This window comes from Aspergillus fumigatus, chromosome 3 (assembly GCF_000002655.1).
Source record: "Aspergillus fumigatus Af293 chromosome 3, whole genome shotgun sequence".
NCBI classification, from domain to species: domain Eukaryota; kingdom Fungi; phylum Ascomycota; class Eurotiomycetes; order Eurotiales; family Aspergillaceae; genus Aspergillus; species Aspergillus fumigatus.
In genome coordinates, this window is record NC_007196.1 from 1898638 (window position 1) to 1923978 (window position 25341).

At 51.8% G+C, this 25341-nt stretch overlaps 9 protein-coding genes across 9 annotated transcripts; 6 read left to right on the plus strand and 3 right to left on the minus strand.

Annotated features, from left to right (window-relative positions):
* The first annotated feature begins 23 nt into the window (after positions 1–23).
* AFUA_3G07560 (enoyl-CoA hydratase/isomerase family protein) lies at positions 24–1502 on the plus strand. The gene has a single exon (XM_749762.2). The coding sequence runs from the start codon at positions 277–279 to the stop codon at positions 1099–1101; it is 825 nt and encodes a 274-aa protein (XP_754855.1). The 5' UTR covers positions 24–276; the 3' UTR covers positions 1102–1502.
* A 238-nt stretch (positions 1503–1740) lies between these two features.
* AFUA_3G07570 (M50 family metallopeptidase) lies at positions 1741–3058 on the plus strand. Its single transcript, XM_749761.2, has 4 exons — positions 1741–2018; positions 2069–2431; positions 2485–2529; positions 2577–3058. Exons 1-4 carry the CDS (start codon positions 1830–1832, stop codon positions 2784–2786), a joined length of 807 nt encoding a protein of 268 aa, XP_754854.1. The 5' UTR covers positions 1741–1829; the 3' UTR covers positions 2787–3058.
* Positions 3059–3793: 735 nt separating this feature from the next.
* AFUA_3G07580 (uncharacterized protein) lies at positions 3794–4831 on the plus strand (the record flags this gene model as incomplete). The annotated part of the gene is made up of 3 exons (XM_749760.1): positions 3794–4101; positions 4158–4451; positions 4633–4831. 3 exons carry the CDS (start codon positions 3794–3796, stop codon positions 4829–4831), a joined length of 801 nt encoding a protein of 266 aa, XP_754853.1.
* Positions 4832–7058: 2227 nt separating this feature from the next.
* Positions 7059–8547, minus strand: AFUA_3G07590 (t-SNARE syntaxin; the record flags this gene model as incomplete). The annotated part of the gene is made up of 4 exons (XM_749759.2): positions 7059–7390; positions 7444–8013; positions 8062–8243; positions 8295–8547. The coding sequence occupies 4 exons, from the start codon at positions 8545–8547 to the stop codon at positions 7355–7357; spliced, it is 1041 nt and encodes a 346-aa protein (XP_754852.1). The 3' UTR covers positions 7059–7354.
* A 218-nt stretch (positions 8548–8765) lies between these two features.
* AFUA_3G07600 (uncharacterized protein) lies at positions 8766–11988 on the plus strand (the record flags this gene model as incomplete). Its single annotated transcript, XM_749758.1, has 2 exons — positions 8766–8896; positions 9525–11988. 2 exons carry the CDS (start codon positions 8766–8768, stop codon positions 11986–11988), a joined length of 2595 nt encoding a protein of 864 aa, XP_754851.1.
* Positions 11989–12337: 349 nt separating this feature from the next.
* AFUA_3G07610 (uncharacterized protein) lies at positions 12338–15001 on the plus strand (the record flags this gene model as incomplete). Its single annotated transcript, XM_749757.1, has 3 exons — positions 12338–13115; positions 13233–13735; positions 13793–15001. The coding sequence occupies 3 exons, from the start codon at positions 12338–12340 to the stop codon at positions 14999–15001; spliced, it is 2490 nt and encodes an 829-aa protein (XP_754850.1).
* Positions 15002–15257: 256 nt separating this feature from the next.
* AFUA_3G07620 (ABC1 kinase family protein) lies at positions 15258–17321 on the minus strand (the record flags this gene model as incomplete). Its single annotated transcript, XM_749756.1, has 2 exons — positions 15258–16470; positions 16519–17321. The coding sequence occupies 2 exons, from the start codon at positions 17319–17321 to the stop codon at positions 15258–15260; spliced, it is 2016 nt and encodes a 671-aa protein (XP_754849.1).
* Positions 17322–17616: 295 nt separating this feature from the next.
* AFUA_3G07625 (uncharacterized protein) lies at positions 17617–19810 on the minus strand (the record flags this gene model as incomplete). Its single annotated transcript, XM_001481560.2, has 1 exon — positions 17617–19810. The coding sequence occupies exon 1, from the start codon at positions 18247–18249 to the stop codon at positions 17617–17619; it is 633 nt and encodes a 210-aa protein (XP_001481610.2). The 5' UTR covers positions 18250–19810.
* A 266-nt stretch (positions 19811–20076) lies between these two features.
* On the plus strand, positions 20077–21000 carry AFUA_3G07630 (MBL fold metallo-hydrolase; the record flags this gene model as incomplete). The annotated part of the gene is made up of 2 exons (XM_749755.2): positions 20077–20323; positions 20401–21000. The coding sequence occupies 2 exons, from the start codon at positions 20077–20079 to the stop codon at positions 20691–20693; spliced, it is 540 nt and encodes a 179-aa protein (XP_754848.1). The 3' UTR covers positions 20694–21000.
* Positions 21001–25341: the final 4341 nt, after the last annotated feature.

Here is a 25341-nt window from a genome sequence, read left to right on the forward strand (position 1 = left end):
ATATCACATTTATGATATAAGTACCTCGAAGAGTGTTCGACCACCGCCATCGAACTGATAATTGAGCCTTCTCGGGTGGATATCTACTGCTTGCTCTGCGACCAGTTACAATTTGTAGGGATTTGTTTGTACATTCCAGCACAGGACAAGGTCATCACCTCGGTCCAATACTGGCACCTTAACCGAGGCTCGTATTCCCCCATAAATGACCTCCAACGGGAGACAAGACAAACAACCAAACAGACAAACGAATCTTCAATCCGCACGGAGTATAAAATGACACAATCAATCCTCACCACCACCCAAGACGGCATCACAACCATCACCATCAACCGCCCCCACCGCCGCAACGCCGTCGACCCCCCAACCGCCAAAGCCCTCTACAACGCCCTCCTAGCCTTCGACGCCGACCCCGCCCAGAAAATCTGCATCCTCACCGGCGCCGGCGCTGACCTCCACGCGGTCGCCGCAGCCGGGACCGGATCCTCACCATCCACACTAAGCACCCAGGAGAACCTCCAGCCTGTCCCTGTCGCGTCCGGCAAAAATGAGCAGGTCCCATCCCTAGGACCAATGGGTCCTACCCGGCTACACTTATCCAAACCCCTTATCGCAGCGATAGCCGGCCACGCCGTCGCAGGCGGGCTGGAGCTCGCGCTGCTGGCTGACCTGCGCGTCGTCGAGGAGGATGCCGTCCTCGGTGTCTTCTGTCGGCGGTGGGGTGTCCCGCTCATCGACGGCGGGACGGTACGGCTGCAGGCGATTGTGGGGTTGGGACGAGCTTTGGATCTGATTCTCACTGGGCGGGGGGTCGGGGCGCGCGAGGCGCTGGACATGGGGCTGGTGAGTCGGGTCGTTGCGAGGGGGAAGGCGGTGGAGGAGGCGATGGTGTTGGCGAGGGACTTGATGCGGTTTCCGGAGAGGTGTATGAATGTTGACCGGGGGAGCTGCTATTATAGTGCGTATGCCGCGGGATCGATGGAGGATGCGCTGCGGAGGGAGTTTGAGATGGGGTCCAAGGTGTTGGCGACGGAGAGTGTGCGGGGGGCGACGAGGTTTAGGGATGGGGAGGGGCGACATGGGCGCTTTGAGAAGTTGTAGGAGTTCTTATCTTCTAGTACTGTTGTTGCATCGATTCCCATCCTGCAGTACAACGGACTCGTTCAAATTCGAGTATTCGACTGCCTTGACTACTAGCAACACGGCCGTCAGTCTGACCATTGGTTCAGTACATGAACCAGACTCTCAGCATGAAACAATTAGTGTCCATGATGTCTCACTCTCATCTATCATAGTCATAATAATACTAGCGTAGTGTTTGAAGATCTCCACCAAAGAAGCTCCCGCCATAGAGGCGGTGTTAGCGTTGGGGCCGGCAGTGGAGCGATGACTCAAATCCAACATCAATCGTTGCTGGTTCCAGATGGCGTCGGTGTCGCTCGAATTAGCGGATATCTGCAGCGATATTTACTGCTTTCAAGCACGGAGTACGCAGATAGTAAACTCTTCAGGATCAAGTTGGGCTTAAAAAAATTTCAGATCTATGCTTGCTTCTGGCCAATCATAAAGCAATGGAGATATCTCTCAATATCATTGGCCAGTTGACAGTACCCACTAGCCAAATACTAAAAATAGGCTTATATCAGCCACACGCTAGCTGGAAGAAGACAAGTGTTTACTGTGGCGCAAGGATTTGCAATTGGACGCGTAGGCACCAGGCAATCAGGCATTACTATGATCACGAGGAAAAAATAAAAGCTTCATTTGCTACCTGACACTGATCACGTTCGATCGATTTTCAGGTCAACATCAGTCATAGACAAACTAAGATGGCACCGTATGCAGCCCTTGCCAGAAGCGTACTCGAGGAACAGGCCTCGCAGCCTCATCTCCTCAAACGAGATCTCTCAGTCAACCATACTCAAGCAGTAACCTTGGGTGTCATGGGGGCCTACGTGGTTGTCATCGCACTGCTTTGGAACCTACCCTACGTCCGGTGGTCATTATGGCCTTTCAAGGTACAAACCCCCTACCCCTCATTTACCATCCGCTTGACTAATGAAAGCAGATGCTGGTCATCGCCTTCCACGAATTCGGCCATGCCATCACCGCATGCTGCACAGGCGGCAGAGTAAAATCAATCTCGCTGGACCCGCACGAGGGCGGCGTCACGCACATGCAGGGCGGCATCAGCGCCATCACCCTGCCCGCGGGATACCTAGGCTCGTCCATCATCGGCGCTTTGCTGATCTTCGCTGGGTTTGACATTGTCGCAAGCAAGGTGGCGAGTATTATCCTGGGGGTGTGCTTCTTGCTTACCCTGTGGTGGGCGCGGAGGGACTGGTTGACTATCGTGACGATTCTGATGGCCGTCGGGTTACTGGTTGCGTGTTGGTTTATCGCTCATGGGGAGGCGTTGCGGTGGGTTGTGGTATGTTTTTCCCTCCTGTCCTTCTTCTGTTGGCATGGTGCTAACCGCCGTAGCTGTTTATTGGGGTCATGTCAGCGCTGTACAGCGTCTGGGATATTGTATGTCCTTCGTCGGTTGTTTCAAAGGCTCATGCTAATGTGAACAGTGTGACGATCTCATTCTCCGCAAAGTCAATACTTCCGATGCGAGTGTCTTCGCGCAGAGATACGGTGGCTCTTCTCGCTGCTGGGGCGTCATTTGGTCCATTATTTCCCTGGGGTTCATGGCTGTTGGCATTGTGGCTGCCATTGCGGCGTTTCCCCAGTCATTCAGCGAGCAGCAGGAGCAATCCAAGCATTTCATTCCGACGCGGTGAACTGTGGGAGTAATGGCTATGAGTGATGATACCAATGACTTTTGATTCTTGTCTGTTTGTGGGTGGGGTTTGTTTTGCATGTATACTTCGTGGTTCTCAACTTCATTGGCCTCGGCAGCCTGTCTTGCCGAATGCGGAATGCGACATACCATTAAGATTTCATTTCTACAGCGTACCTAGCCACCTAGTCTTCGTCTGATGGAACATTTACATGATGCTACTATTATAAGCAATTCTCTCAACTACAGATTCACTCCCTCCTTACTTTGTGCCTTAACCGAAGCTTCACCCAGTGTGTCTCTCCAGCAACACATACTCATCCCAATCAAAATACAACATCCACACCCCTCTCACTCTACCTTCAGACTCCGCAATCCCCAGCTCCAACACCTCCTCTCTGGCTTGCTGCTCTGGCAACTTCACAGCCAGCCATCGTTGCCGCTGTTCCAGCGTAAAATATCCACTCACGACATCAAGTAGATCAAACGGTCCACCGATATAGCCCTGAGTATCCCCTTCCTTCCGTACCGCATCTCCTTCGTCTCCACATCTAAACACTCAACGAGCGAGAGGCGGCGTCTCCCTGCTTAATGTAATCAGTCTGGATGTATTATGAGGAGGAAATCGGAGCGTGTATAGAAATGGCTGTCCAAGAGGTCATTGTTGCGTTTGTTGTTTAATTTCGTATAACTACTACGTTCAACAGTATTGAAAGGTGAGTATGGGTCTGAAAAGCTTACCTTTCCATTTTATCTTCATTGGGTTATGCTGAACTTCTGTGGCCCGATATTGATTTGTTATTCACTTTGTAAAGATAGAGGTGCTTTGGTGTTTAATATTGGGACCTGGGGTAGAAGAGGCGGATTTCCTAGCCTTGAGAGGTATACAGTCATGAATGATGCACCCAGTGCTTTCTATCACGCGTCCAACGCTACAGCTGGAGAGACGACTGTATACGCGTCTCGCTTAGGACCACGCTACGTTCTATTCAATTCACTGATGTTTGTATGCATGTGAGTAGTATAGAGCTCATATCACTCTTCAGCTTTCTTTCATGCCTCCCCACCAGCTCAATCCATATTGTCAGCCTCAAAATGGAAAGTGAGTGCCAGTGTGAAGGTGGCAATAAGGACTTCCCTGCTGGAAGCGTCATGAGGAAGTTCGAGAACGCCATTTTCCCAATCGCAGGGAGTCTTTATCGCATGAAGAAGATCCTCTGGGAGCGTTACAACACTGATTACCACCAGCGCAGGGCTGTGTTCGAAGCCGAGGAATGCAAGACCAAGGACCCCGTGGTCGTCAAGTTCTTCCTGGAGTGTGTCATCTGCTCTTTGCCTTATGCAAGTCTTCTCGCTAATTTCGTCGACATAGGGCAGACCCATTCATGAGAGAAGAAGAGAGAGGCAAGCGAACTATGAAAGACGATGCCGCTGACCTTTTCCACAACGAATGCGAGATCTGGAGAACCTTGTCAGATACGGGCTATACTCCCAAGTACTACGGCAAGAGGGAGATGCATCAGGACCTGGCTTTTGAGAACCCCGGCGGATACCTGTGGATACTGGCTCTGGAACACTTCCCGACCTTCAATCTGGCTGACACGCCTCCATTGCTGAATGTTGATGAGCTTCCGTGCATTGAGAAACAGTTGCTTGACATGGCTGTGTAAGTGCGGTCGATTGATTTCCAGTTACTTGAAACACTCTGACATGTTCATCTGACAGTAAATTCAACAAGCACGGTCTTGATTATGTGGGTGTTTCGTTTCTCAAGTTTGATCCGGAGAAGAGGAGAGTGTATGCGCTTCCTCTGACACGACTTGCTCGGCAAATACTGACAACGTTAGGTATGTCACGGACATTGAATACTTCAAGGAGACGGAGGTTCGCAACGACCCCGTAGCGGCAAAGAATAATGCAGCGCATTGGGTTATTGTCGTGATGGATGCTCTCACAGCTGGTGTCGAAGACATTAGGGGTCTTTCGCCGAAGGACGAATATATCAATCTTGAGGATTTTGAACACTTTATGAGTGACAGTGACTGAGCCTTGAGGCATAAATTTTGGATCTCTGGAGGATATGATCAGGTTGGAAGCATCGAACTGTTGAATCGGAAGATGCATGTTGTCTTGCATAATTTCGAGGGCTATTTAGCAAACTGTTGGGACTATCGATCCGGAAACTGGCAGCATTCTCCAATATCCTCGCCTACTTGTCCTGTCCGTTCAAAGCCTTGTTATCTTCTCCCTTCTCTTTTCCATCAGCCGAGCTTCACAGAGGTAACGATCTCATTACGTTTGCTTGAGGATTTCGAGGGCCGTATGTATGTCTATCAACCAGAAGAATGTTTGCTTCCTTCTCACAAGTGTCTTGCAAACTTTCACTTATGGCCGTACTCATCAGCTGGTCACTAGCTTGCAGTCACCGAACGCTGCAGGTCACCAGAGGAGAGACTGCTGTAAAGGCCAGGGCTCATTCATATTTCCTCATTTGAGAGATCCTACTCAAAGTTTTTCTTCCTTGAGGTAATGAAGGAAGAGTCTTCTTGCGCTCCCTTAACATTATTAACCAACTGTTGACTTTCGTTGACCGGTATTGATGCCAGAAGTCAACTTCGACTACCTTGGCTCAAGCTCAGGTTCAAATCGTCTTAATCTCAGACCAATACCACAGCCGATATACTGGCTCGTCGGCAACAAACTATTCAGCCTTACTATAGTTGGTCCCCCCGAGTTGACTATTTGAGTATGATTTGACAGCGGGTTGGTGGGACTAAATGATCAACAGATTAGCCAAGAGGTAAACCTGATTTAGACCAGACTCACGGCGATGCGCAACATTCCATTGTTTTCTCATTCAGGTGTTTTGGAAGCTTGCTACCTAGCCCTCGGCTGGTTCGAAGTACAGATGATTTGGTCTCCCTCAATTATCAAACTGCAACATTCCTGAACGACAAGCGAAGAGAGAAACTCGGCAAGATATTTTAATGGAATGAATGGACATGAGGCACCATGCTCTAGGCCTCGTTCGACATGCTTTACAGAAACACAGACATTTGCGTTCGTCAAGAGGAAGATCCACTAGGTATGTTCGGTCAAGCAGCTGGAGTGCACCAGCTGATAAAGGCTTTTTAGCAACTCCTCCAAGCAGAGGCACTCAATCTGGAAGGAATACCGGTCATTGTCCTTACTCAGATACCAGTACAATGCTCACTAACAGATATCTACTCTTTTATGCTGTCCAGTCGGGTGCTGTACATGCGAATTCACCAAGAAGAAGGTGCGCTCTCTCGCGAATATCTTCGTCGTTGAAAGGGCCAATATCTGCAAAGCAGCGACTGCTCTCCAGGGGATGACCTGACATTCATTTCTGAGCTATCCCCACCTCAACCATCGCAGTACACAGCGAGCAGGTCGCACGACGAAAACCCCCGAATCTCCTTCGCCTACCTCGCCAACCTAACCCACTGCTGGATGACTTGCCTCAGGCTATCGTACTATCTAGCTGATTACACAGTTCAACATCATCTACAGTATGATCCTGAAGCTAAGCCTCTTTGGTCATCCTGCAAGACTGAAAAGGAAGTAGTCTACAGCAGAGCTGTGGGTGTGCTTCAATCTCGCTTATTGTGTCCCTTGTACGTTTGCCTATTTGGCCCATTGCCAGCCATTACACAGCTTTAACATGTGCAGGGCATACCTCGATATTTCCTCGAAACCGACGCAATTAGGGAAACCAGAAAGCACCATCATCTGCACCATTTGCTCGAAGAGCAACAGTCCATCCTGCAATGGCCCCCGTTCACAACGACCGAGGTCTTCCTCTCGACCCACCACTGCATGACCCCTGAGTTTCCTCCCTCTCGACCGAAAGCTGGGGTCAGTAAGTATTTCTTCACAACATACACGCTTGAAAAGATCTTAGACTTTTCGTCGCGTCTGCGAACGATCAATCTGCAGAAGCCCAGCGCGCACAACAGGAATGTATCATCCACCTGGACGAAACGGAGGGAGTTCGTCCTGCGAATGCGGAAGGATTGTTGTGGGGGGGGGTACCAGTGTCCTTGGGTGGTGACCAAACGGCCGCTGCCGCCGAGGAGCAGGCGCTGCTCGCTCCTCCTGATCTAAGGCAGTAAGGCAGATATAGTTTGGGGCAGCTGAGAAGGAGATGTACCAGCGGGGTGTGACTACAGGATCCAGTTCTCATTCTCCACGGGTCGTGCACAAGGCTACATTGTGAATTCTGTGATAACCAGTATTGAGATCCAGATGCGAGCAGTGTTGCAACAGTCCTTCTATTGACAGAAGGCAGCCGTGGATTATGCAGCAATGGAGAACTATACGTACATGTCGACGCTGATATCGACAGAGTATTCTCAAAATAGCAACATAATATTGACATCGGCTCATTATGAGCGATCATAGAAAGTCTAGCCAAGTCCCTTTAACAGAAAGAGCTTCATGTTCAATTGAAGAAAGATATGCAACATGCGTCCGAGCGCGGGTACGATGTGTCAAGCAAGAGGCCAAAGCCCATAATGATACATTAGAAAAGAATAAGGGGTATATCTATCCGGCTATCAAAACCCAGAGAAGAAAGAAAATCTGTGATTGTCTCGTTAGCTTCCGCAATGGCATCGAGAAGAGAGAAAACGCACCATAAGGACACCAAACATCTTGGCAATCAACCATCGGTTACCGGATACGCGGTTCCAGTACTTCATCAATTCGCGCTGGGCGCCTTCAACATTGTCCACCACGTCTTCGGTGTTGGCGTCAATCCGTTGGATCATCTCTGACTGCTCACTGACCATCTGAGCCAGTTGGCCGAAGATCCCGCCGAGTTCACTGATGGTGCGTTCGATGGCATCAATGGCTTCGCCTCTGGCCTGAATATACGTGTTGTTCGTCTGCGCCTCCTCCATGACCAATAATTGCTGATCTGTTTGGAACGATGGGCGCCCGAGAGGCGAGGGATTTGAGGGATCTAGAGTCAGTAAATCTGAAGAGCCTCCCTGGAAACCTGGTTGGGGCGTCCTTCGTCCCGAGGGGATGTACAGCGGAGAGTCCGACCGTTGCGGATCCAAGACTTGCGACTTGGACGATACCGAAGAGACAAAGTTCTCTGTCCGAGATCGCGACGCCTGAATATTCTTCGTTCGCACCTCGAGGACTTCTTTGAAGTTCGCACCGACATCCGCCAGCTTTCCTTGGAGCATAACCACAACCTAGGTTGCATTAGCATTGCGCAAGCCAGCCACTCGGAGTTCACGTACATTGTCATTGTGCTCGCCTTCCTGATCCGCTTTTGATCGATTCGTCTTCGGATGTTGCGATAATGTAAGTGCTTGCAGCGAAGCGATTTGCTGGTTCAGCGACGCCAGGTCCTGTTTGATGACGTAGGTCAACTCCGAGATCTCGACAGGTCTGTCATCAAAGAGCGTCTTGCGCTTCGCCACTACGTCGAGATCAGCAAATGAAGAAAACTCGTCGGCAGCCAACTACTCACACTCGGCCAACCGTTGTAACTTCGCGGTTGTCGCTGTGATGCCTCGTCCAATCTCCGCGGCTCTCCTAGCAAACTCCGACCGACGTTTACTTGGTCCTTGTCCATCTGTGCCTGCATGCGCCTGTCTCCGTTGCGAATCCGAGAGCAGTGCCTGACGTTGTGAGCCAACTTTGGAAGTCGCGAGGCGTTTTTGGGCCTGTCCGAGGATGGCCTGGAATTCGCCCGTGCGATCCTGAATTGAAGGCCCGACCATTTTCAAAATCGCAAATTCGTAGTGGCCGCTATAGTATATGTTTCAAGGCGGCTTGAAGTTGAGAAATAGGGCTAGGATGCACTTTGTAGAGGTCGAGCTAATCGATAAGGAGAAGGCGACGGTTTGAGGCGTATGCGGCGTTAGTCAAATAGGGGCAGAATAAGTAAACATCGAGTGAGTCGGGATTAGTAGTGGATTAGGAAAGTCTAGGGAGTTTCATGCCGTCAAAGTCCAGAAGCCCAGAAGTCCATGAACAGGAGGAGTACGGAGTATTGCCCAGAAAGACGCCATTCTCAGTCACTCTCTCCATGGGGGCGGATTCGTGTCATTCCGGAAGGGGGAAAGTGTGGTAGTTCTCCACGTGACAGGGGTGCCACTTGCACAGCCACTATAGCCACACTTTTGTTCCCCAGGCCGCATCAGGCCGCAGTTTATTTCAAGTACGGAGCACCAGGGGTACTTTTTTGTCATGACCAGCAGAGGGGGAAAACAACAATCATCGAGTGTCGCTGAGGGAAAAGTCCAAATTCTCAGAGACTGATCAGCGAAATTGTCATTCACAATTCGCTGTTTTTGATATAGTCCTTCACTGATCATTGACACGTCGCCGAGGCTGAGCATCAGGCGCTGCCGCAATTCGACCATACCCACGTCATCTTGTGAAACATACCGCATTTCCTCTCTAGGTAGACTCAGTCGAACTCGATCCACGATCCAGCGCAACCTGCTTGATCTCGACGAGGAGGCCCTTCATCATCTGGACATCCTGTCAGATGTGCCTTCTAAGTTGATTTGCTATTTGCTCAGACCTTCGTCTCAGTTTGTTGATGCTGCCAAACTGTCCATTTTCCCTCCCGTGTGTGTGTGGCAATGGCTCGCCCATTTCAAATTCCCTACCAACCGGAGTATGAGACGCTGTTAGTTGCCTAGGACGGTTTATATTGAGCGACGCTGACTGATACTGTTCGGATATACAGTTCATCTCCCAGTACCACTACACCAGTGGCACCACAAGCCCGCGGCGGAACTCCTATTTCGTTTAAAACCAACGTTAACCGCGCAAAGACCAAGCGTTGGGTCGAGGCGAAGAAATATTCGTACGACGGGAATGACTGGGGTGACGATGAGTACGAAGAATACGACGATGAGCCGCCATCGATGTCCCAGCCGGCAAGCTTCAGCCAGAGCACCAACGACCTATCAAGGGTAGCTCCTCGGGATCCGTCGAGACCCCCACTACCCAGCATGGATCGATCACGCTCAATGGATCAGGTGACAACGCTCGGTGTAGGACCTGCTGGAAGTCGCAGTCGGTCGGCGGACCGCAATGCTGTTGAGGGCACTGCGGGCAGTGCTCCCTCGAACAAGCCTCTGCCTTTCGTGCGACCCGTCGACATCTACAAACGCATGCAAGAGAGACATCAACAGTTGCCAGAAGCCCCTCGGAATGACGGCCCCTCCGATCTGGGCCGTTCTCACACTGAACCTATTTCTTCATCTCAGCCGCCTGCAACCGTGGATCAATTAGGACCGGGATCTTGTGCGCCGAACGATGTCGATCACGGCAAGGTTGACGACCCAAGTGCCACTCCAAGAAGCGCCCCTGGTACCGCAAGCCTTGAGCTGCCCGATGTCAGGGGGATCTCTGGCTTCGATGCTGACTTTTCAACTTCCGATTCAAGCATACAAAAAGAACAGAGTTCTGACTCTCAGCAAAACCATCAGCTGCAGCACAACCCGTCGCTCGGGTTCCGTTCAGTTGTACACCAAGCATTCGACGTCCCCGACACTCCAAGCACAACTGTGGACAGCGTTGCACGATCCAATAGTGACAGCACGTCGGTCATCAGTCCCATCATTGGTACTCGCGGCCCGAACGAGGAAAAGACCCCAACAATCGTGGAGGAGCCTGGTGAAATCTCCACACCGAAAGATACCAATGATCAGGCCCTGGTATTTAAGCCTGGTCATCGTCGAGATCTTAGTCTTCCCAGCCCGGGTAACAGCCCTTCGCGAAAACCGATAATCAATAACAGCGCCGAGGCAACGCCTCCCTCCGTGCTGGCAGAGATGTCGTTGGAGACGCCTGCAGACTCCCCGCAAGACAGTTCCTCTTCGTTTCAACAGCCGCTGCCACATAGAGCCTCTGTGCTACTGCCTCAAACCGGTTCCGACAGGGACCTACCAGCGCCCCTCAACTTTGGCGCCAACCCAGCTGCCGATTCCCCCATCAAAAGCCATGAAGAAATTCCAGTGATTATACCTTCGAACAGCGCAGAAACTTCGCCACAGGACACGGAGAGCGATCGGTTGCGAAAGGAGATAATTCGCTCCTTGAGCCGGGAAACCACGCCCTCGGCGGAAACCGAGCAGCAAGCTTCTAACAAGGCGCAGACTGCTCGGCAAGACACAGAGACCAGTCTGCCAGACAGTCTGATACCCAGTGAATACGAAAAATACTGGAGCGAGCAAGTCGAATCAAGCCCTCAGGATTTAAGACCGCCAGCCGCTGTCTACGGTGCTTCTCAGAATGTCCCGCAGCAGGATCTGTACACCAGTTCGCCTATGAGTGCTTCGGCGCCCACTGCTCCTACTCAACCTACTTCAGAACCTAAGTTGAAACGACGGTTCTCGTGGGAATCATCGTCAGAGGAGGAGGTACCTCCCGTGGACTTGCAGGCGGCTTCACCGTCAGCTATCCCGATTTCAGGACAACTTCCTGAGGCCAACGATGCGGCTGAGCCAGCGCCAGAGACTGCCGCCAACGAGTCGGAGGTGGCAACGGATAGAGGTCCCGAAGCTGACGTTCAACAGACGCCTGAGAAGCCTAAACTCACCCTAGTGACTCCTGCTGCCATGGAAAATAGCCGCGACTCGAATGAGAACTACCTGCCGGAAGTCGTCAATCGTCAAAGTTTAGAGGAGCGATCCCCATTGCCCGAGCCCAAGATGCCGCCCACGGTTGAGCCGACATTGTTGGGCTTCCGGGACATTATGGGGATACAATCCTCCGATGAGCGAGTGCGAGCTTTCGACCGTACCCGGGATCAGTTCGCGACGATCGATACTGGCCTGAAAAATTGGTTACAGGTGGTGATTCGTGCCCATCCGGAGCACATGGATGTGGTGGAGCAGAGCAGGAAGGCCTCCTCTATCGAGCCTAAAGCGGTCGTATCCAAAGGGAAATTCCCAAAGTTGTCGTCTCTTGGACACTTCACCTCATCGAACCAAGATGGCCATCCGTCTGGACCGGGCCACGCACGACGCCCATCTGCGCCGCTTGGTTCGATCATGAATAAACAACAGGTTGAGCAACGCGGAAAGGACCTGTTACATACGGCGGGAGCCCTGGGCAGCCGAGCAGGGGAGGCCGCCAAGGGTCTCTTCGCCAAGGGCAGAAATAAGCTGAAAAGAGGAGAGTCAGAAAAGGTAGATGCTTAATTTCTTGGTTCCGGTTTGGTGGTCATTGCATTTATTTGTAAGCACTGGAGAGCGGAGGTTATGGGGTATATATATATATGATGCTTCCTCGCTGCATCCGGATTCTGTCTCTCTGGTCCTGCCTTGCTTATTCTATTCTTTGATACCATGGTGTAATGAACATATGCAATCCAAGTCAGAATGGACATGATTAATGCCTTTTCAACTATTGTCAATCTATCGCCGATGATTTGTCTGTCACCTCTAATTGCATGTTGATCAGTAGGGATTCCACCGGGTGCGCGGTTATCGCAGAGAAATCCAGCTTTCAGACTTTCAACCTGCCATAGACCAGGACGAGGCTAAGAGTATGGCTCTTAAGCGGACTACTGTGCAGTTTGCGAGTTTGCCCATCATCAGACGGACAGGAGCCTTGACCGAGTCGACCCAACTGCGCTGGGATGTAGAGCCACAGCATGCAGCGGCAAGTGCAAGTAGACGACGAAGTGCTGATGATATCAATATAGCGTTTTCCCATTGCCAAATGAATTCACAGGGACCTGTACTAAGAAAGCCATTGCCCAGTGAAATTATACGACGCTCGCATTCCAAGAGGCTGTCGAACTCGTTTGCGTCAAAAGCTCAACCACCAAGCATTTTGAGAAGAAAAACAGTGTCGACGATGACAAAGATATATCGAAAGCCTCTCAAAACCGACGATAAGCGCCGATTCCCTCTTGATGCAACCGTAGCAACAGGCTATCGCGTGGACTCGAACTGTGGGAAAGAGGCTGGCGAGACACAAGCAAACGCCAAGCCACAGGAACGAGGTGAATTGTTGACGTCTCCATGCCAGAATGCTGCATTTTATTCTGGCCTCAGCGGCACAATCGCCAATAAAACTGCGATTGACGATGGACAGACGAGTCCTGGTTGTGCAGAAGACGCAGAAGCACCGCCACGTACGGGCGCTCATCTTCTAGACCGTGTCTGGCGGGGCTTAGAGCAATCCCCTGTCGACCTTGCAGCAACTAGTCCAAGGCTCTCTGTTCCACCTCCTCTTCGTCGCATAAGCGTTCCCTCCATCTCCTCGCTGGGCACACTGGAGGCGTATTCGGGCCTGCAGCCATCATCCAGGCTGGGACTGGGTGAGTTTGAGTTTGAGTTTGACTTTACTTTTCTCTTATATCTTTATTCCCGATGTCCCCCTATAATGACCTCGCAATGAGCACTTCCTCCGAATACGAGCTGACCAGATTCCCCAGCACGGCCGTCCCAATCTGCAAGTGCAAGAGCAGAGATTAGTCTTAATCTTATTGGACCCGGAAATCTTAATTCCAGCGACATGCTGAGTCCCGCGAATCAGACGCCTGTTCCGCCTGTTCCTAGCGTTGCTGGCACAGCTACCACTCCCAGTCCTGGCCTCAGCCGTTGGTATGCTGGGAAGAGCCGCGATGAGGCTGAAATATCCACTCATTCCAGAGGCGTCAGCGATTCGTCTGCGAACCCTGCTTTTCCTTATGAATCCGGCTCTGTCGCTGGCTCAAGCAGCCCGCGGACAAGTTCAAATGCCCATGTCTCGCAGGATGACCTCTTTGACGCGGACCTGGCTGCAAGAGGATCGCCTCAGCGGAAGCTAGCATCTCCCAAGAGCAAGCCGGCCATGGAGAAGTTTAGATTGTTCAGACGGAATCGAGGTCCCTCATTTTCTGATGAGTCTTCGCCAAAACCTGACCGGTCGCGTCGCGGAGCTTTTGATAGGCTGGGTGTAAGTCGGGGGTTCGTATTCGTTGGCTGACTGTATCAAAGCTGATATTTCAACTAGGCATGGTTTAGTCGTTCTCAACAGCAACAGCAGCAGCAAAATACAACTCCGGTGCATGGTCGTGCTCCCGAGTCGTCTGTTGCGCAGACAATGGAATGGCTTCGTCCGGTGTCGTCGCATCCAGCCCCGGGACATACACGCTTCTACTCAGACGACCGGACTGGTCGTGGTCGGCGCCGGTCGAACGTGGAGAGTCAGACATCGTTCGAGGGACAGCATCCACCGCCAGAGGGATACTTTGCGCCCGAGTCCTTCTCTCGCTTCCGGCACTCGCCCCGGGCCTCCCAGAGCAGCCAGCAGTTAGCATCGGCTTCAGCAGCCTCTCTATCCCACCAACCTGACAGCTGGCTTGCTTTGCCAGACAGACTGCCGTCACCCGCCGGCTCCTTTTCATACAGCGGCAGGACCTCCCCACAATCACCACCACCTGCTCCTCCTCTACCACACCTCCACCTCCATCACCAGCAACAGATGACACTACCCCCAAGCCCCCATCATCCCCAACTTTCTCCACAACTCTCTCCCCAATTCCCTTCACCGCCGCACCTCGCCTCCCCCCTCCCCCCAGTCATCCCCCGCACCCCGCCCTCCCGCGGCCGCAGCGTCGACCGCGCCTATACGCAAGACCTTCACATCCGCTCCCGCAGCCCCAAGACCTTCCCGCCACGCCCGGAAGAACGCAGCTACCCCAGCACCGACACCTCTGACCCAGCCAACAACCTGGGGACCTTCCGCAGCAACCCGCGCACCAGCCGCATCGGCGACCAGGAACTGCCGTGGAAACTCACACTGCCGAGCGACTCAGACGAGGAGCGCGCTGCCGACGCCGGCACGACCGCCACCGCACGCGAGCGTGAGGGAAGTTGGCTGGAGAGTACCACGCAGCAACTCCTGCAGTCGTCGCGGCTGCCGACCTACGAGGAGGACTCGGAGGTGCACGGGCAGCCGCCTCGATTTGTTGTTGCGGATGAGAAGGCTGCAGGTGATGAGCCTGGGGACCAAAGGCGCGGGCAAGGGCAAGGACAAGGACAAGTGCAGAGCCAGCGCCATCCGCACCGCGGCGAGGCAAGAGCGATCAATCCCGACGATGCACCGGTGGAATTGCCGGTGCAGCGAGATGACGACTCGGGCGAGGAGATCACCATGTCGAGTACGGCGTATCCCGGGCAGGAATGGAGGCCGTTGGGGTTCTCGGGGTGGGAATACTAGATAGATACCCCCCCTCCCCTTTTTTTTCTGTTTTTGTACTTATGAGTGATGACGAATGATTATGGAGCAGAGTTGGCCGGAGTTTTTAGGGTCGGTTTGGGATGAATGTATGATTTGGATTTCTTGGTACGGCGCATTTTGTCTACAAGTAGGGTAAATAGAGAATTGAGACTTCAAATTCTATCATGTATGTTCATGTCCATCTATTCGTATGATACAACCAAAAGGGGGGGGAGAGGATTCTCATGACCGAAATCTAGCCCTCGAAAATGCTCTGGTTCAAATCCACCCCCATATCCTTGGCCATATCCTTCATCTGCTTCTCGATATCATCCTCCATGCCGCCGCCCAGATGCAGGAGCTGCCGCACCTTGGTAAAGTAGAAGAAGAGATCGCTGCTGAAGAGCACGACGCGGAAGAGGAGATGCCGGCCGAGGTTCGCAAGTTTCTCGGACCAGGGCAGATCGGGCGACTCAACGAGCGCGCGGGACGCCCACATGCCCGTGATCTTGACACGGTTGACCGGCGAGCCGAGGAACTGGTTGTTCCCCTGGACGATGCGCAGGTTGCGGCCGATGAAGATGAGTTCCTGCGGCCACTTGTGCTCGTCAGCGAGGATCTCGCGGATGGCCTTGCGGGCGGCCTGTTGCATCTCGTAGTGGCGCTGGGCGCGCTCGACCTTGCTGAGCCCCTCCAGATGCTGGCGCGTGGAGAGGTCGCCGCCGCTGTAGGGCCGCATCATCGTGAAGGAGGCGAACATGTCTGAGTTGCGGATGCCCCAGCCCTCGGCGATCTCGCTGAGGGTACTGTTGTCGAAGGCCAGCAGAGCCTTCCAGAAGCGCGCGTACTGGTGCCGGAAGTTGGGGTCCATGTGGATGTAGAGGCCGTGGTCGATAAGGACCAGCTCCGCCTGGCCCGAGGGCTTGCGGCGGATGAAGATGTTGCCTGGATGCGGATCACAGTGTACCCAGCCCCAGAGGAACATCTGGGCGGAGAAGAGGTCAACCATCGTCGTCATCACGTCCTTGAGCGACAGACCTAGACCACCTTTGCCGTTCCAGCCGCGCCAGTGGTTGCGCTCCGGCTTGATTTTGGCCAGATTGGGGTTCCTCGCGACCCTGGTCACCGGATCTTCAGCCTTGGGAGCATCTAACGGCGTGCCCTGGTATCCGGGGCTGCCTTCCCACCAACCGCCGAGCCACGGACGCGTGATGGACTCTCTGTCCCATAGCCGGACTCCTTCGATCCACTCAGCGGTCATGACCCGCTTCGAGCTGAGCTCGCGGTAGATTTTGGGAATGTAGACGCGGCCTCGCAGACGCGACTCGCCGGCCACCAGCTTAGCCATGGTTTCCGAATTGGTCGCTTCATTCTCAAAGTCCGTCTCCAGGAACAGTCGCTCGCTTATGTACGGTACCAAACTGTAGAAGGGGATATCGAACGCGCGGGAATAGACCCAAGTGACCACTCTGGTCTCGTTAGCGTCCATTCATAAGGGGCAATGCAAATGAACTTACTTGAAAGCCCACAGATCCCATTTGATCTGCTGAGCAATCTCCCTTTTTTGAACCTTAATGGCAACCTCTCGCCCATCGGCTAACCGCGCCCAGTGGACCTGCGCGACACTCGCGCTCGCCCGAGCCTTGCGCTCCAACACGCCCTTAGTCGGATCTCCTGTGAAAGACACTCCGAAAACCTCCTCGGCCGACTTCCCAAAGTCCTCCCGGATCACCTTCTCCACGTCCTTCCAGTCATTCTGCGGTGCATCGTCAAACATCCGGGCGAACATCTTCTGAAACTCCGGAGGTAGAATGGCAGACTGCATGGCAATTGCCTGCCCGATTTTCAGATACAGGCCGCCATTATGCCGGAGCAGATCAAACAGTCGTTCCGCATTGCGGGCGTGCAGGGCTGTGATGGATTCAGCGAACGGCGGGTTCGGACGGAAGTTGATTTTGTAGTCTAATGCGACGAGGAGACCGAGAGAGAACGTCCGAGCCGTCCGCGTCAGTGAGGATGCGTAGACCTGGGTGTCGATGGCGTAGACCACTCCGGTGGCTATAGAGAGGTACGCGAGACGGCGGAGCCATATACGAGTGCGGGTGTAGGTCTTTGCGGGGATGGGTTTGCCTAATGAACTCGGAGAAGGGGGGACAAATGGTTTGAACTCTCCTGGATGAACGAAACGACAAGAGGGCTGTAGTAAGGTCGCAGGTAAGCGTCGATGGCCACGAGACACGATGGGGTTTGGCCGCATCAAGCGGGAAGCGCACGTCATTCGCGACGCCATTCGGATGGACACAGAGGACAACAACGACATCAAGACGTCCAGTATCTCATGGTGCGTTGATGGAGGACATCAACGGGGGTTCTGAAGAGATGGAAGTCTGTAGGCAACAGTCACTTCCATCATGGTAAGAAGAAGAAAAAATTAGCTCAATCGACCGATGCTGACAGTGCTGACATGACAGCAGCCAGGAACATTTCCTAGCGGTCAGCCGTGGCGTTCGTCATCGGGGACTCATTCAGCTCTTACTTTACGGAGTAGATAGTATCCAACAACTTCAGTCATTATTATCATTACAGGTGTACGTAGAATCAAAAGGACCCTGAGGCTATAATTCATCATTGTCATGACTTCCCCCATCCGATTGCCCCTGTACTCTCTCCGCATTCCCAGGATTTTCCAATCCCCGGCAAACAGCCGCGTACTCCCTCATATTATTCGGAATAGTTTCTTCCCATAACTGATCATCCTTGAGATATGCGTACTGCTCCTGACACAGCGCTTCCGACACCATGGGCAACAACACCGGTAGGTTCGTAATAGCCGACCGCACAAAGTTCTTTTTGAAGCAATTCCCAAACGCCGCAAGTGTCTCCGGGTCCGAGCAGATATGTTTGCCCTCCAGCATCGGACCGCACCGCTGTTTGATAACCTTCGCTGCATCATCGCCCAATCGCACCATCGCTTCTTCGTGTCGGGGTACATCCAACCTCTTCATCACGCTGCGGACGGCCGGCAGGAAGGTGTTGTTGCGCGTCCACAGGTCCCAGTGTGGGACGGTCGGCTGGCAGCCCTTGTCGCAGATCTCACGCTGAAATTTCTCGTACAGATCGCCTGGTCGGCTGACGAGCGCGGCGACGACTTTGAAGCATGTCGGGGCGAGTTTCGCGGTTGCGGCGGATGCGCTGAGCAGGAGGAGAAGTACGGGAAGGAGGAGGAAGCGCATTGTAGGTAGGTTCATCCACTGTGGTGGACGAATCAGGTTGAATGGACTGGAGAATATCAGAAAGGAAGATGAGTGACGGAGTTATCGACTTACCAGTGACCGTGGTCATATTGGTTGAATCTTGCTTGAGCCTCGAGCCAAAGATTGGAGATTGATCGTTGCTGCGGATTTCCCCGCAGTTTCAACAACTACCGAGGTGCTGTTACGACTTTGAAGCTTTTCAGTCAGAGATAATCCATTTTCAGATATACAGGCCACTTCATGGTTCTCCTGCTTATCAGAGTATCTGTCCTCACTGAGCTTCCGAGCTCTGCAGCATTTCGTCCGTGAGCAGTCTACTGGATGTCAATCAGGCTCACGAGACGGTCACCTCTGTGTCCCTGTGCTTTCCCTTTAATAAACTGCAGAGGTTGCGGTATGGCAAGTGGTTTCCTCTCTCTCCAGCAGTATGTCAAGCAAGCAGAACCTATGAATCTCGGGAAATGCTGACTCACTCTCCCATTTTCTGAGACTCCGCAACTCCTTGAAACTGTTGTAAAGAGAACGACATTGCTCCCGAGTTTATGGTAGGTTCAGCAGATACCTTGCGTTCTAACTCCTGCTCTTGCTCGCCAGCTGCAGACTGCAGACTATGTTGATGGGTCTGGTGTTGGTAGACTCCTCGGTGTCTTCAGCTTCAGCACTTGTCCAAATAAAGCCGTTGGTCTGCTCATCATGATAAACGACCACTTGCTCAGCGCGATGCTGAAGATATTAGGGTATAAAATGCATCAGGGACTTTTCCTGGATATTCCTGTAGGCCTACGAGCAGCAAGGTCAAGAGGCCGGTGCTGTCAATGACCATTCGATGCATGCAATCCAAGAGAGGCTAGAAACAGATTGTGAAGACAGCTGAGGGTGTAAGATATCAAACTAACGTCTTGAATCTATGTCAGCTAGAGTATGTGGAACTGTAGGGGTTTTGTAGGAGGGTAAGCCGACCTCAGTATGAGGTAATAAGCACAAATATATATCTCCAAAGGTGCACGGAACACAAGATTTACCTCGAACATTTGCCATCGAATTTCAAGTAGATAAAGCAAAGAACGTCCCTTTCCAAAACCAAGCAGTTCTAGAGCGACATTACCAACAAAGCCGCACCTCGAGGCCTAGCCCTCCAACCTGCTGCAGCCTGCGCCTGCATGTCCCCTCTATCTTTCCCCCTCCATGCAACAAGATCATCCTCATCGACACATCGTCCAATATAAGCAAGATGCCCAGTTCTAACCTCGTAGAAATTGACTCTCTCGAAGCACTCGTCATCATCGACAATGAACTCGACCCCTTGTCACCCGCCGCGCCAGACACAGTCCACGTCTCTGGCCTTATGAGTAGCCTTGCCACGGGGTCTCCTCATGACCTCAAGGACAGGGGTGATGCTGAGAAGGAGCTTAGAATGGAAGACATCTGCTGTTCCGCGCACGGCTTGTCGATATTGATGGTAAGTCGGCTGTCGCTAACAGACAATGTTCCAAGAGCGATGCTGATGACTCGCAGACCGCGACGAAGGGTGACGTGAGCCACTCGGTGCTCTTTGATGCAGGCCCGGAGGAGGATGCTTGGGAGAGAAACGCCAAGCGGCTACGGGCGGATCTCGCCTCTGTAGAGGCCATCCAGTTGTCGCATTGGCATAGGGATCATTCTGGTTTGTTCGACGGCAGTTGCGGCGTGTTGGATGGCAGTTGACGATGCTCAGGTGGTCTTTTGCGCGCCATTCGCTTGATCAATGAAGCGAAGCAGGGCAAGGGTCTCGCCGGACGCCTGTCGGTAGATTTGCACCCTTCGCGCCCTGACTATCGAGGAATGGCTATTGGTCAAAAACTCATATCGCTCCAAGCCGATCCCACATTCGAGGAGATCGAGGCAGCTGGAGCTGTGGTCGACAAACATGATGAGGCGCACACTATTCTCGATGATTTCTTTCTTGTATCAGGCGAAATACCCCGGCAGACTGCGTACGAGAACGGGCTGAAAGGAGGGATGCGCTTCACCCACGAGGACAACGATTGGTTTTCCGACGAGCTCATTGCTGACGAACGGTTCTTGATGTGTAATCTGAAAGGCATGTTGATCATGTACAAGCATGCTTCATTCACCCGATTGTACCGTCGATGCTGACCGCACCAGGGAAAGGAATCGTCATGTTCACAGGCTGCAGCCATGCTGGAGTGGTCAACGCGGCCAAGCATGCAATTGAATGCATGGATGGTTCTGTTCCTCTTCATGCGGTTGTGGGAGGCTTCCATCTGGCGACTAGTGAGGAGCAGCAGATGGAGAGCACGATCAAAGACCTGAAGAAGCTTGACCCGGCTGTGCTTCTCCCGGGTCACTGCACGGGTTGGCGGGCCAAATTCGCCATCGAGAGGCTTATGCCTGGGACTCTGGTGCCTTGTACAGTGGGTATCAAGGTTACATTCTGATCAGGTGGGAGCATATCCATTGAATGGCAATGGCCGTCATGAACCTCTGCTATGAGGCAGCCATGTATCAGCTGGCATTCAACGCAGTCAGCGAATCTTCTCTATTTCCGAGGCTGGCAAGCGAGAGCTTTGAAACTGTACGAGCAAGAGCAACCGCTTCTAGGATCTTTGGCCTATTGACAACTCTACACGACCGCAATACGTAACCGCGAACTGTCGTGTCTGAGGTTATCAAAAGCTGAGTCCTCACTGTTGGAGTTGCTTCCTGACAAGGTCTGTCTGCTATTGTCATCAAATATATCGTGGCATGCATACATATAGTCATTGAGCAATGACAATGTCTATGCTTTATGCCGATAAAAGGGTCAAATATATTTCTATCCATCTACTCCACCAAAAGTTATCTCCTCTGAGCGTGAAATATATAAACTGCTTAATATAACATTAGGAACCTACAGTATTGCATAATGGACACAAAGATATATACATCGCTCCATATATACCTTGAGTATTGCAAGACAATGTAAGTAGCTAATATATCGTCGCTACGCATCTCTCTTGGACATTTAGCCCATACATACTGCCTGTATACAATATGACATCCTATTGAATGCCTTAAAACATGGCGCCTATAACAACTTCCACAAACTCGGCCAGCTCCATGGTTAATGAAGCCCACACTACTGTAGCATAACACATGCATAGAGCATACAACTTCAGGCCTATCCTTCAGTCTGGTCAATATTACTGAGTACATTCAATTCCACTCTTTAAACTATATCTCCACCTTGCATACCTCTCACCACCCCCAAGATCCCCTCCCTCACTTCCAAGACAAGCATTACACAGAGTGGGGAGAATGCCAACTGACAAGCCAACAACGATTTGTAGTCTACACTGTGTAACTCCTCGATCAGAGCAAGTCAACTCGCCGAATTCACCCGCAGTGTCAACCTCATCATCAGTATCAGACGTAGCAATTGGAGTATCGCCTGTCCGCCGCGTGCCAAGAGGATTGTGATACATATCTTGGTGAAATGCACCACACTGCCACCTCAATCATATCTATTTATGGGGTAGACCAGTGATTACGCATCGCTGGCTCGGGGATGATCCGCATATGCCAGGTATACAGATCATCAAGGGAGCGCGCCAAGAATCCAACGCAGCACAGCAGCGTATGCACAAAAATGAAATGAACCGATACGGTGGCCCCCGTGATACCTCGCCAGACACGCAGACAACTCTGATTGCCCCAAGGGGTAAATGGAGGCCTTGCCAAGTCGATAGAAGAAGGGAGGGAATGCAGTGCAGGGCTTGGCGGGAGATAATGGAAGGGATATGGTTGGTCGGGAAGGTCTAGGTTACAGGATGAGGATACTTTTCTGGGAGTGAAACGACATGCTGTATGTATACAGGATGTGCTCTTATCGCTGGACAGTTAAGGAGGCAGTGCTAGGTTTGTTCAGACTGTTGTCAACTGACTGCCAAGAGGTGGGATTCGTTCTTGTGCTACAGCATGGCATTCTCTGTCATCGTGATTTGAGTTTGCCAGGAAAGGGACTGAAAAATGAGGAGTAAGTTTTGCGGTGCTATCATGATTCACTAGATGGACGGCTGAGACTATCTACTCCATACCCCATACATATATCATTAGCTTCTGATACTCCGTATGGGGATGAAGAGTGAGATGCCAAGCATGTTCCTTGCTGCAGGGTGCACATCAGGGGGATTCGGTATGCTTGGCCGAAGCAAAACTATTGGCTTGGTCGATGATCTGTTGATCGTGTCTCGATTTTTCGGCTTCTTGAAGCATGTCAACTCAATAGATGATACTGATACCTATCACATCTTGTGACGATCTCGCGGATTCGAGGACATACTGAGTCGCGCACCGAGAACAGAACGTCAAATCCAACTCAAGTGACATCATGAAGCACGGCTCATTTGAAACGAGGCTGACTGAGCTGTGAGTCTGAGACTCTCCGGTAATGACTTAAGATGATCTGCATCTAAGATCGAATCATGCGAGCCCATCTCCCGGTATCGTTTCCAGGGGTTCTTGGCCTTTTGCGATGCAGGCACTGCCATCACGCACTGTCAAATCGTCGTTGTTTGAATAGATCTGCCTGCTGAGTACTGCAGTTGATGTATACTATGGTTGTTTTTGGCTATGTCAGCCACCATCAGCAATCTATAGATAGAACGATGGATGCAGCGTGGGCGGCGAGATGAAGCGGTCACAGTACTCCGTATCAGAGGGCTTTCATCTGAAATCTGCCGCAAATTACTCCATTCTCTTACATCATATCAAAGCACGATAACACTGTTGCAACTGCAAGCCAGCATCGGATGATTATCGTTTCGAAGGTATAGCGATCGACATCCGCAAGGCAATAGTCAATGCGCCCATGTCGGACGCACCTGTCGATCACCTATTTTGGGAAGCTGTAAACAGACGGCCAGGAGTACCCCCTTTGTCATCTTGTCATCCGAGGCATTGTTTGGTAACTCTTGCAGCTGCCTCAGTTTCATGTTCTAGGCCTCGGCATTCAGGCTTTAGGTTTTGTCTCTGAGTGTACGGAGTAATGAGCATGTTAGACGTAAGTAAGGAGACACGAAGGACATCATCAAACATGTAGCCTGAACATAATTCCTAGCTGAGCAATGCTGATGACTAACAATGTCAAGTTATGCAAGTTTCTTGAGCACAATCCAGCTTGCTTCTTCTACGGTACAGAAAACATTCCGAGTTTCCATTTCCAGCACGTTGTATGGCCATATGCCGCTTGTGTCTGTGACCGACAACTGAGTCTGGCAGGGCCACAAAAGACCCTCAGTGAAAATTCATTCGAACACCATTATCAAATCTCCATAGAAGCCAACGGAAGAACGGTTCGCCTCACCCAGGGATTCAGTTGCGTAGTGCCAAACCAATCATTTTTCCCGCCGCAATTGACCTTTCTCAACGTGCCGATTCCCGTGGTGCCGCGTAGGCCGATACCTTCAATCCCTGCCGATGTCAGAGTTGCCATGCCGAACTGACCTTGGAGAACTCTCGGGCGATATTCTTCACCTTGAGTATTATTTTGAGGGAAGATGATGCCGATTGTCTGTTGATAGTTGCCAGTCTTTTTTTTCTTGCTTTTTTTTTCCCCCCCCTTAAATCTGTACTTTTTCTCTTCTGTAACAGCCTCATTCCGCTCAAGTCCCCCAATTATGTAAGCCTCCAGACCGGTCATCATTTTAAGTCTAATGTAATGGAGCATGTCTCTCTTCTCCATACTCCATACTCCATATCGTTTACGAAGTCTAGTCTACAGACTGACATACATGCTTGACACCGTTAGTGCTTGTGATAGTTCTTTTACCCCGAGGGGATATCTCCAGAATTCTCCGTAGTCCGTTAGTCGTAGTGCCAGTCGCCACATTAGCCTTCTGCATCGACACTTCGCGGTGGACAACATGCAGTCGAACGTGGCACCGTAGAATTCAAGGCAAAAGTCGCAGTTGGCGTGGGATTCATCCCGTGTCCTGCACGATGCTGCGGGAGAGCTCGGGGATGTCAATTGCCTGTCTGGGAGAGGGTGAAGCGAACTGCAGGGGCGGTTGCAGCGCGATTAACCAAGAATGGGGTGCAGTCCACTACTCCGTCCTCCGCAGACTTGTCTAATACGAGAACGACAGAATGACTACGGGGGTTGCGGATTATGGAGTATGGCTCAATTCTAGCTAATATTTGGTAGTTGCCCGTCTTGGGGGCCAATATGAGGATTGTCTTGTCCTCTTTACCGCATAGTCGTTGCGGTTGTTGTGTCGCGGTATGATGCCGTGCTGATTTTTCTCCATACTCCATACTATGTGTAATGCAATCAATCATCCAGCCATCTCCTACTCCACGACTGCAGAAAATCCCTCACCAGGATCCTCGATGAGACAGCTTGGCATGCAAACCAGGCCGATCGTCCCGGTGGGGCGCTTCGATATTACCACTACGAAAATGGCACTAGTTAATCGCTAAAATGTTAGTCGATGAAATCGCCGACTGATTACGGAGGACTCCCCGTCCGTACCTGGCTGCAATTTAGCACCGGTGAGAGGGAGATGCCCACTTGCCGTTTTGGAGGCTAGTCTGGCCAGTCCGACTGGCACTATGGAGTCGACTACTGTAGGTACGAGGACACAGAGCGAAGCCAAGAACACAGGCGCCAAATAAATCAGTCGGTCTAGCTGGTTAGTCCCGGTTTTCGCGGGATGAGCGTTGGTTCATCTTAATTATCCTTCGCTGGGGCCAGTAGTGAGGCGGGGATTTGTCTTCTCTGCGAGGTATTCAGGGTAATTTCCGTTGCTATTGCCATTTCTTATTTGTCAGAGCTTCGGCGTCTGTGTTTGCGCTTGCTCGCAGCTTCGTCAATATGCTTTTGGATTACTGGTCAATTGGTTTCAACGAGTAGATGATTGCAGGTCAATTCCCTTATTTTTAGACAACTGTAGATCCGAGATAACAGTGAACTGAGTGTTGACATCTGAAGCTTAGCAGATTGGTCCCCCTGGTCACTTGCCTGAATCGGCAAAATACATCGCCAGCGTAACCCTCTTCACACCGAGCCTAACCGAAACGGGAATCTCTTTCCTCTCTCCGTATCTG